Source organism: Myotis yumanensis, unplaced genomic scaffold (assembly GCF_028538775.1).
Source record: "Myotis yumanensis isolate MYYU_CA2020_CCGP unplaced genomic scaffold, mMyoYum1.0.hap1 SCAF_7, whole genome shotgun sequence".
NCBI lineage: Eukaryota > Metazoa > Chordata > Mammalia > Chiroptera > Vespertilionidae > Myotis > Myotis yumanensis.
The window spans coordinates 31722277-31733923 of NW_027223758.1; the positions used below are offsets into that span (position 1 = coordinate 31722277).

Here is an 11647-nt window from a genome sequence, read left to right on the forward strand (position 1 = left end):
GGCTGGCCACTGCTTCCCCCCCCCACCCCCCGCCATGAGCTGAGTGGACAGAGCGTGGGGGATGGGATGGCTGGGAAGGAGGGGGGCGGGCAGTATGAAGGTTGGACTTTGCTGCTTCTTAATCAGTCCTGAGCCCATACCTGGTCCCAAAGGTTCATTCCTTATTATTGAGAACCTACAGTGTGTCCAGCACAGTGCTGAGTGCTGGGTGCTGATTACTGGAGTGTTTGAAAGACAGCAATCCTCATACCCAATCATTTCTCATGGGAAAGCAGATAAAAACCAATAGTATGTATGTCCGAGCTAGCCACTGGGGAGCCAGACAGAGTAGAAGGGTATGGGGGAGGGGGGTCAGAAGCAACCAAGGGGTGAAGCCGGGGGAATGGTTGTGCTTAACGTTCGCCTTTCCGAACTTGTGGCCTAGCGGACAATCCGGGGCCAGGGGCAAGTCCTGCCGACGCTGTGCAGGCACAGGGCGGTGAGAGGCAGGGCTGGCTTTCAAGTCTAGTCTGGATGCTTGTCTATTTGGTTGAATGTGTCCAGGCTCACTTCACCAGTCCTGCCCAGGCCACTTCCCATCCATTCTGTGTCTCAAGAGACATTCCTGGACAGGCCCCATGGCGTCTCCAGCAGGAGGAGGCTCCCCACCCCGAGGGGGCTTTGCAGCAGGAGCTGTGGGAGCCATGCCTGCCCGCTCTGCTGGCCGCACAAGACAGGCAGCCCCCAGGCTGGGCAGCAGGCACCTCCCAGCTGGAGACCTCAGATCTGAGGGTTTGGGGTTGGGAAGGAAGCCTGGGCCACAGCGACCACTTCTCTCGCTGTGGCTCACCCAGCTGCTCAGGCTGGAGGTGGGTGGGTGTCTGGGAGTTGGGGGCCCGCCCAGGCTGTCAGGAGACCAGGCAGTGGCTCCCAGGCTCATGTAGAACTTCCCTGGTTGGCGCCCGCACGGACCAGGGAAGCTGTGAGCTTCCCGCCATGACTGCCACGCTGGGGCAGGCCCTGGGCTCCCTCCTGCCCACCCTTCTGCTGGGACTCGCAGGTGAGTTCTGAGAACTGCCCACAGGAATCCTCAGGTCAGGGAGGGGTGCTTGGGGGTACCGAATCCAGCCACCTTGCGTGTGAGGGTGGGCAGAGGGGCTGAGGCCAGAGGACCTAGCTGAGCTGCGGACCTGCCTCCCAGGTGCTGTTTGCTTGCTTTCCTCACCGTGGGCCTGTGGGGAACCGATGATGGGAGCTTTGGGGTCAGGAAGAGCAAGATATGACCGGCAGGTGAGGGGCTGGGGGGGCGTCAAAGAGTGAAGGAGGAGCCCACCTCCCACCCAGTTTCTCTGATGCCAGCTCTGGTCTGGGTGGCCACCTGGTCCAGGTCAGAGAGAGTCTGAGGTTGGGAAAGACAGAGGGAAAGAGGAACCCCTGAGTGATGGAGCCCCTGGCATTGTGGGAAGAGTGCTGGCCCCACAGTCAGACGCACCTGCTTAACCTCCCTGCTTCGCCACTAATAGGCTGTGTGATCTTGAGCCGTCACTAAACCTCTCTGAGCCTGTTTCTTCTGGGAAGTGAAACACTAGCATTTCTCAGTTGGGATGTGGATGACGATGAGCACACCCACCTGAAAGTGTTTCATAAACCACAGGGCGCTGCGCGGATGGGTGATAGTTATCCTGAGGGCTCGCTCAGGGGAGAGAGCGCTATGCAGAAGGTACCAGAGCTCATTGCTGAGAGGACATGCTCTCTGGCCCCCGCAGCCGCCTTCCATCACCTGTCACTCCGTGTTGTCGTTACTGGTTTACTTGCGCCCTTCCACACACACCTGGCCAGTGGCCCCTGTGTCTGCAGCTGACATACTGGCTCAGAGCTGGGGCTCGGGGAATGCAGCGAAGGCTCGGAGAGGTCTGGCCGTCTGCCGCGGGGGCGGACGAGTCTGGCCCTCAGTTGTCCTGGGATGACTCCAGGAGACAGAGCCTCAGTCAGAAGTAGAAGTGCTTTGTCATAGTCCTGCTCTGTGAGGGGGAGGAAGCTGCCTCCGGTGAAGAGAGCCGCCCATCCCTGGGGGCGAGCAAGCAGAGGGTGGGCGCCACTGAGGCAGCTCCACTGTTTGCCCAGGAGATCCTGGAGGGGGAGCAGGGCCTGTCATCCTTGCCTGTGGTGATCCCTGGCTTCACACTTATGTCCAAAATGGAAACCTTGATTCCTCACCACCCCTCTCCCATTCCAACTCGGTCCAGTTTTCTCCTCAAAAACTAGAACCACCACCCACCCAGATGCTCAGGAGAGAACCCCGAGAATCACTTACCCATAATTCATTGTGTCTCCTCTCCCACCCAGTCTATGACCAAGTCCTGTGGGCTCTACCTTCCAGATGTACCTCCGTTTCTCAGAACCCCAGCCTGGGGAACCACCACCTCACCTGATGTTGGCAGCAGCCTCCTCGCTGGCCTCCCTGCTCCCAATGCCACCCTCCTGCCCATTCTCCACACAGACCCCCCTGTAAAGCATGTCAGTGAGGCCGCCTGCCCCTCTGCTTACAACCTCCCCCGGCTTCCCATCAGAATAGGATCTTCTCATTGCACCGCTTTGCCCACATGCTGCAGACCCCAGGCCTCTCAGTTTCTCAAGCCCGCCAAGCTCTTCCTGCCCGAGCTATTCTCACCTGCTTTCCCACTTTCTAGAATGTGATTTCCCTGTGCTGGCTCCTATCTGTTCCTCAGTTTCAGTTCAAAATGTCACCTCCCTGGAAATCCTTTTCTAACTTCTAGAATAATTCCCCCCAGCATTTTCCATCTCTGTACTCTTTGGGTTTCCCTTAGGTCATTGAGCCCCAGTTGCAATTATATATTTGCTTGTTTCCTTGTTATCATCTGTATGTATGACCCCCTGGGGCAGGAACCACACACAGTGCATAGTAGGTCCACAGGGCCTGAGAGCACAGGCGCCTCTGACAGGCTGTTGAGTGTTGGCTGCGTCCCGCCCTCAGTGTGCAGACAAGTGCTCTTTTTCGTAGCTGGGCAGCCGTTCATCACGCTGACGGGCCCGGCGGAGAGGGCAGCCCCTGGAAACTCGGTGCCTTTCAACTGCACCGCCGGCCCCTTCAGCTCCCAGGACATCACTGTCACCTGGATGAAGGACTGGGATGAGCATCCAGCCTCCGCTCAGCGCCTGGTGACTGATGACAAAGGCAATTACTCCATCACCAGCAAGGTGTGGCTGACGCTGGTGCGCCAAGATGTCTCGTCAGAGATCACCTGCAAAGTCACCCACAGGGACCTGGCAGCGCCCCTGCACAGGACCATGAACCTCTCCCAAGTGCTCCGAGGTGAGTGGGCAGTAGGGCGGGGAGCATCGTTTTCCCTGGCATGTTGGCGGCCACAGCCTTTCACCTGAAGCCCCAGTTCACTCATGGGAACGGAAGCTCCTCAGGGCCACAGCTGACCAGGCAGTGTAGCCATTAAAGGCACAGGTCCCAGAGGCTGACCATCTGGGATCAACCCTCTGCACACTTCACAGTTTGTGAGATGTTGAGGAAACTCCTTAACCTCGTTGGGACTTGATTTCCTCCTAGAATGGAAATAAAATGAAGACCCACCTCATAGGTTTCATGTGAGGGTCAAATGACTGATTTCCTCATAAAGTACCTAGAATAGTGCCTTCTAAATAGTGCCCGGCACACAGTAGGTTGTTTGTGCATGTCTATTATTATTATCTGGCTCAACTTTCCATTCCAAACATATTTATTCTGTTAATATCATTGCTGTTATTAATCTTAAATATTGATTATTCATTCGACAAAGGAATATCGACTACGGGCCAGGCACTGTTCCAGGTGCTGAGCATAGAGCAATGAATAAAATTAAGTCCCTCTCCTCATGGGCACTGCGTTTGAGTACATCTGACAATTAAATTTCATGATTTGAAATATTTCAAACACAGAATGTAAGATCCCAGACACCCATGTACCCTTAGCCCATATTTAATGACTATTAAGATTCGGCTCCATTTGCCTTGCACTGAGCATACAGGGGAAAACCATTTCTTAAAAAAAAAAAAGTCACTGACGAAAGAGTGAGAGAGTCTGTGGCTGGATCCTTCACAAGCGGGCCAGGCGCGCAGGTGTGATTTCAACAGACCTTCTCTCTGTTCCTCGGCCAGTGGTTCCCACCGTGAAGATCACCGCCCAGCCCTCCGAGGCGAGCACCCTCCATCATCAGAGAGTGAATCTCACTTGCCACGCCAGCCACTTCTATCCCTCCCACCTGCACCTCACCTGGATGGAGAACAGGCACACCGTCCACACCGAGCCGGCCCCCCAGGTCACCAGAAACGCAGACGGGACCTACTCGATGGAGCACACGTGGCAGGCAGCGGCCACGCCCAACGGGAGCGAGTTTGCCTGCTGGGTGGTCCAGGACGAGCAGCCCCCGGTCCAGGCCAACATCACCCTGCGGGCTCAGGCGTCCCGGCTGCGGAAAGGTGGGTATAGCCGCCCAGCGCCCTGGGCAGCATGGCTGCGGGGCCAGGGTGGACCGTGAAGGAAGGAAGGACGCCCTGCGCTGGAGATAAAACTCTCAGGCACTCCCCACTGACGTCCATCCCTCCCTCCCTCCCCCACACCCTCGTCCTGGGAGGAAGGAGTGGGACTCCCCCTCCCAGCCCCACGGCCTCTGCAGGCTGGAAGTTCTCCGCTGTAACACTGGACTGCGGACACCGCAGAGATTTAACTGTGGGCGCCAACGTCCCTCCTAGGGGGGCTTTTAATCAAGACTGGCTCCGCTGGAAGTTTCTGGAAGTCAGTTTTAATGAGATTAGACGGTGGCTGCAGGTGCGAGATTCTCATTCTCTCTACTGCTCGGTGCGCCTTTTCTTTCTCCTTTCCCTGCCTCTCCCCGCTCCCCTTCTCATTTTCTCCTTTTCTCCCTTCCCCTTCTCATTTTCTTCCTCCTCCCATTCCCCCTCCCATCCTAACCCTTTCTCGCCTTATTGATCTCATCCTTGGTGGCTCAGATTACTTTGACCACAAGGGGGCGCTGCCGGCCAGCAATTCAGACAGAGAAGGGCGTTGCTTTCTGGTAGCGGCTGGAGAGGAGGATAGATGGGCGGAGGGACTGGGCCACGGGGAGGGAATGGAGAGAAGGGAGGATTATGATTGGCCAGGTCTGGGCCAGCCCTGGCTGAACCCGAGTGTGGATTGACCGCTCTCCAGAACCACAGAGGATGGGGAAGGACAGACGGTCCCTCCGGAAAGTGTGGGGTCTGCGCCTGGTGCACGTATTAGAGCCCAGTCCCTACCGAGAAAGCTGGACTAGGTGCGGCGGCGACACTGCGCGTCTTCCAGCAGGGGCTCAGGCCCTGCGCGCCATCCCTCCCTGACAGAATTTGCCTCTATCTGCCTGCTGGAAGGATTCTCAGGGGCAATGATCCCTCCACCATTCATTTTCTACACGCCCCAGTGTTTCTTGTCCAACAGAAATAAGAAAAACGGTCACCCAGAGGGACATGCAAATTTGAATGAAAAACTCCAAACTGGTCCTTTCCCATCAGAAGCAGATTACATTACTTCTCCATTGACTCACTTCTCTATGGACTCACTCTGAGTCCTTTCCTCTGTCTATTGTTCTCCTTTGTCTGCACGCAGTGTGTCTAGCCCACTGCTGCCAGGTGAACCCCCTGAAAGCACCCCTTTGATTCAGCTGTTGGAAGTGCCCTGTGGTCTGGAGAGAAGGGCAACCTCCTGTACTGGCACTGGGTGCCACACCTTTGCAGCGACACCTCCCCCACCTGGCCCAGAAAACCCTTCCTCCGCACTCACCCTCCTGCACTGCCAGCTGTGCCTGTTCACTCTGGTACCCGCAGAGCACTCACTGTGCACCAGGTGTCCTCGCCTGTGACATAAGACAGCTGGGAAAGGCACAGACAACCAAGTCTCAGGGATCTCAGAGCCTTCATCAGAAGGCAGGGCTGTCTCTTCACAAACTCAACGTGCTTTTCCTGTAGTTTTCTCTTCCATCCTGCCTGAGAACACACATCCTCGCTATCTCACGCCTCTTCTCAAATCAACCTTAAATACTCTGTTTCTGGTATTTATTTCTTCCTGAATGGTTGCATCTGCCCACATTCACAATTGCCTCTTAAACTTTGGGGCCTCCTGTAAACCCATGATGGGGGTTGTCTGTTTCCACCTCTCCTCCATGGCGAGGATTTCAGCCCTTGAAGCTAACACTGGCTCCTATGTGTGGAGTTCGGTGGGAGTCCAATGGATCAGTATCACGTGACAGGGCTGCCACTGGCCATCTGCCTCAGGCAAGGCACTGCCCCTACTCAGCTCAGTCTCCTCATCTTTGTTTTTTGTTAATCCTCCCCTGAGAATATTTTTATTGATTTTTTAGATAGAGTGGAAGTGAGGGAGGGAGGGAGGGAGAGAGAGAGAGAGAGAGAGAGAGAGAGAGAGAGAGAGAGACATCTATTGGTTGCCTCCTACATTCACTCTGACTGGGGCTGGGGATGGAACCTGCAAGCCAGGTATGTGCCCTTGACCAGAAATGGGACCTGCGACCCTTCGGTGCGCAGGCCGACGCTCTAACCACTGCGAGCAACAGTGGCCAGGGCTGTCTCAACAACTGTTGTGCCTGCTGAAGATTTGTTCCCTGACCCCTGCTTGACCGTGGGGCACACAGTAGGTGCTCTATGATGCCCGTTTTGCATTCTCCATGGTGCCCAGTCCAGAGCAGGGCTAAACGAAAAATGTTCAACTTACGGTGAGTATATGATGCTAGACCACTTAGAGAGTGGTTAATATGTGCCACATATTCTACACTAGTTACTTAATTTATTCATTAATTCTGAAAAATAAGAACCATCCATGTTGCAGATGAGGAAACTGAGGCTTAGAGAGTCGAGTTGCTCAGGTTCACCTAGTGGAGGGCCTGGGAGTGCAAACTTGGGTTGAACATGACATGAAAGCCTGTGCTCCTAGCCCCTCTCTGTGCCACTTGCTTTCACATGACCTGGTCTTGAGCAGTGAGGCGCTCTTTCCTTCCCAGGGGCTGGGGGCAGAGCCGAGCGGTGGTCATGGGTACAGACCCTGCAGGCAGACAGCTTGGCTAAGAACCTCAGCTCTGCCCGCGCCTAGCTGTGGGCCCTGGGCAAGTTACCTAGCCTGTCTAGAGCTCAGCTTCCTCATCTGTGAAATGGGAGAGTCCTAACTCCCACCTCCTATGGTTTTGGGGAGAACTTGGTGAGGTAGGCAGAGCCCATCAGCAGGGTCGTGTGACATGGGGGTGGCTGTGAGCTGTGGGTGGCAGGCAGCCTTCATACACCCTGCTGGGGCTGCCTGGGGTTTCATCGTCTGGCTTCTGGTATCAGCTTCAGAAATTAGCTCTTTTTAGAATGTAGCCTTTAACCCTCTGGACAAGGAGCCAGCGAGACTTCTGGGTAGAGATGCTGAGGATTTGTTCTCACTGGCATTTGGGCCTCTCCATGCCTTCTCACAGTGAGGGTGTCTCCTTGCAGGCGGGAGCAGCTACTCTTACACCTTGCAAGGCCCCCTTCAGCGATCGGAGCCGGGCACAAGCATCCTACTGAAGTACACGTCCTCCGGATTCCACACGCAGCACATCACGGTGGCCTGGCTTAAAAACAACCACACGCTGCCGAACCCCCAGACCAGCGTCCACCCCAGCAGAGACACCTACAACGTGAGCAGCAGCGTGCGCGTCCCCCTGCAGGCTGGGGACGTGCGCTCCCAAGTCTTCTGCCTCATCATGCACAAGTCGAAATTGGCTTTCCAGAAAACCATCAACCTGGACCAGTACCTCCGTGGTAAGGAGCTTGTTTCTCTGTCCAGCGGGGCTGGTTGGGTTGTGGATGCCTCTGAGCCCCATTTCCTCTTCTGAAAAGTGGCCCATCCCTCCCTTGCTTGTGGCAAAGATTCAACCCAATGATCCCTGCTGAGCACATGCCTTGCTCATATGAATCTTGCAGAAATGGCCATTGTTACTTTTTCTTAGTGTTACTATTCACATCACCTCTCAGAACTCAGTTTTCTCATCTGTAAAACGGAGTCAAAATCCTTCCAGGAATAAATCATAAATTTAATTTTATTATTATTTCTGTGAAGAGGATGCGAAGGGCTTTGAAACTTCTAAATTGAAGGGGCACTTGGTGCGTCGTTAGGCAGGGTCTTGTGACACGGGTGTGGCTGTGAGCTGTGGGGGGCAGGCAGCCTTCTCACTCACTGCTGGGGCTCCCTGGGGTTTCTTCATCTGGCTTAAGGGCCTAATTTTTCATCAGATATTTTTGGTCGATTTTCCTGGCCTGAATCAATTCTTGACCGATGTGTAAATTCCATGAGGTCATACTATGTCATGCCTGGAGGGAGTCTTAGTGCTCGCCCATCCTTAACGACAACTCTAAAGCCTTAGAGAAGGCCAGTGAGTGGCCCGAGGGAGACAGCAGTGAAATTAATTCCTCACATGTCTGTAAGACTTTAAGGTGTACAATATATTTTCCTCTTTATTTTGTGCGCTCTCATCATGGAAGTAAACACATCATTCTGCATCAGACTATTGATACTGACGTCTCAGATGAGCGCACACATGGTCAGAAAGCACAGCCATGTGGGTGACTTATTTAACGTATGCAGCCGCCTGGTACGGTTCATCCCCTTCATGGTTACGGAAGGAAACAGAGGTTCAAAGCTGTGAAGCCTCCCTGGGTTTGTAGGGCTGGCGAGTGAGGGGCCTTGAACGTGAACTCTGGCTTGACTCTGCTGCTCAGTAGCTGCGGGATCTCCTGCTAGTTACCTGCATTCTCCCAGCCTCAGTACCTTTCCTGTAACGTAGGGAACTGATCATTCGGGGGGTCCTCCTTATCGGAGTATTTATTATATAGTTCTCTGCAGTTAGGACAATTGTGTAGAGAAGCAAAAATCATAGAAAATGCAGTTTTCACAAATGAATTGATTACTTAACAAAACCAGGCCCCACTCAAGAGCCCTTCTTGCTCAACATGGCATACATCTCCGGTTGGGTTTCCTGTCACAGAAGTGTCTTTGTGGGTGTCTTTATCTGGGTTCCTCTGAAAGCAGAACCTGCAACCAGGAGTTGGATGCAGGTAGAATAAGGGATGGGGAGAGAGAGATACACAAGAAAAGGGGAGATATTGAACTGGGTGTCCCTGTGGATGACTGAGCTCAGCGCCACTGGGGACTCTAAGGAACTATGGTGAGTATGTCTGAGAATTGTCCCCACAAAGGAGGGGAGGCTGGGGTGGGCCTGCATGAGCTGGGTGGCATTTCGTGGATGTGCAGGAATCCTGAGGCAGAGAATCAGGGAGGCGTTTGAGATGGGAAGTGGCACCACCCAGCCCCACTGCCAAGCACTGAGACAGGTTGGCGGAGGCCTGTGCGAGCCCAGAAACCCTCTGCTCCAGGAGGCGGGTCTTGCCTTGATTAAAGTGTGGCAAACATCAGACCATACCGTGCACACAGAATCACATCCATTGCAAAGTGAAATCAGAGATCTGGCAAAAGTTATTTCAGAACATTGATGCAAATGGTGGGGAACTTCTGAGATCATGGGCAAAGCCTCTGAGTGGTTAAAGATGGGGAAGGAAAATCTGTGGTTCTAACAATTCTATGGACACTTCAAAAGAGGACACTTTGATTAAAAAGAGGCCACTGTGAAAATTGATAGAACACTCAAATAATTTTTCAAAATTTCCTGTTAATGATTGTGCTGTAAATGTGAAATTTAAAATGATGGATTTGTTGAGACTATAGTATATGATTCTGGGGAAAAATTATGCCAACTTCCTTATACTCCCAAGAGTTGTTCCTTCTAAGAGTTGGTGTAGGGTTTTGATAATATTCCAGACTTAATTTAAAACATAAGCTAACAAAATTGTTTTTATTATTGAAATATTTTTCAAGATGTAGTTTCAACCAATTCCTTTGTGGCAGTTTCTATAAAAGCAGGCCCTGATTTTGCATAGGTTCCTTCTGAGCGGCTTTTTGTTCTGCTTTCTGATACCAAGTAGCTTTCTGTGTTGATCTCATTTTGTTTTGTGAGGATTAAATGAGATAACACATGCACACTGCCTCTGTGCCTGGGTCTCTATCCTCCCCATACTTGCATGGACACTGGAGAGCCAGGGGAACTTGTTGGTGGCTGGAATGGACCATCTGAGCATCTCCATCCTTTTATTGGTCCTTGCCACCACCTAGAGCCATGACACTTGCTTGGTGGTACCTTAGCCTAGACTGTCCTCCGTAGGTAGCACCCTACTTACCAGCCCTTCACCATCCTGGGTTTCTCCTTCTCAGCATCCTGCTCTTTGCTTGGTATGAATTCCTGCTCGTGTGCTGAAGGGGAAAGACGGATTATAGATCATGACCTATGAGGATGATGTCTTACTGTGGCTGTTCTACTCATTGATAGAATTTAATAGGTCTGGGAGGGTTGAGTATGAAGAAAGGCTATTTCGGGCTCAGATGCCCTTAGTTCCTTCAAATTGCACAACACAATTTCTTGACTCTAGACCCAGAACTGAGGTTTGTCTTCACTGGCCCTGTGAGAGCTGATCCACCTTAAACAACTTATAATTTAAGATTCTTAAAAACAGAGGGGAAGTGACTTACACAAGGTCTGGCCATTGGCTATGGTGTCAGTGTAGGGACCAGAATCTGGAGCTCCCACCCTTTGGTGTAGTGTTAGAACTATACTATGTGTGTGTTCATATGAATTGTCCTGAAGTATTTCATGTTTTATAGTATTTAAATTTTTTTCTCATTATGAATACATCTTATTACACAGCTGAAAATCTGGTTGAAAAAAGTCTAGAAGTCATTAGATCAAAATTTCAGAAGCCAGTAATCTTACATTCTACAGCCTTAGAGTTTGGGTGTCAGAATTACAGACTAGTAAAACATGCTGTCTCTGACAGTCCCAGCTACTCGTCACCTTGTGCAAGTTGTGGTAGGCGCGTCACTTAACCTCTTCACACCCATGTTCCCGCCTATGTAAAACCTTAGTATCTTGAGTCATAAAGATTTAGAGTGTATGACTCTTTTTTTTTTTTTTTTTTTAAATATATTTTATTGATTTTTTACAGAGAGGATGGGAGAGAGATAGAGAGTTAGAAACATCGATCAGCTGCCTCCTGCACATCTCCCACTGGGGATGTGCCCGCAACCCAGGTACATGCCCTTGACCGGAATCGAACCTGGGACCCTTCAGTCCGCAGGCCGACGCTCTATCCACTGAGCCAAACCGGCTTCGGCGCAGAGTGTATGACTCTTTAAATCTTAGCATTACCAAGTCATACATTAGTCAACTGGTTCATAGGTTCTTAAATGGAATTCAAACTTCATTGTATCATCTTTAATGACCAAAATGGAAAAGAGGAATGATTAGGATGGCTTTCATTTTTCCCATTCATTCTTCCATGCATCCATCCATTCATCTATCCAAGCATGCATTCCCTCATGCATGCACACTCTTACTCATTCATCATGCATTTCCTTATGCATGCATCTCTTAACCCATATCTAAATCCTCCTTTTCGACAGGCCCTAAGAAGATGACCCCATCCTCAAGGAGCTCTCAGGCTCCCATTGTAGACTTCCTAGAGTAATTGTCTGTTTTCTCTGACTATG

General features: G+C 51.9%; 1 protein-coding gene across 1 annotated transcript; it reads left to right on the forward strand.

Moving 5' to 3' along the window:
* The first annotated feature begins 975 nt into the window (after positions 1–975).
* On the forward strand, positions 976–11625 carry LOC139014375 (signal-regulatory protein beta-1-like). The gene is made up of 5 exons (XM_070421332.1): positions 976–1039; positions 3002–3313; positions 4147–4467; positions 7504–7812; positions 11561–11625. The coding sequence occupies exons 1-5, from the start codon at positions 976–978 to the stop codon at positions 11623–11625; spliced, it is 1071 nt and encodes a 356-aa protein (XP_070277433.1).
* Positions 11626–11647: the final 22 nt, after the last annotated feature.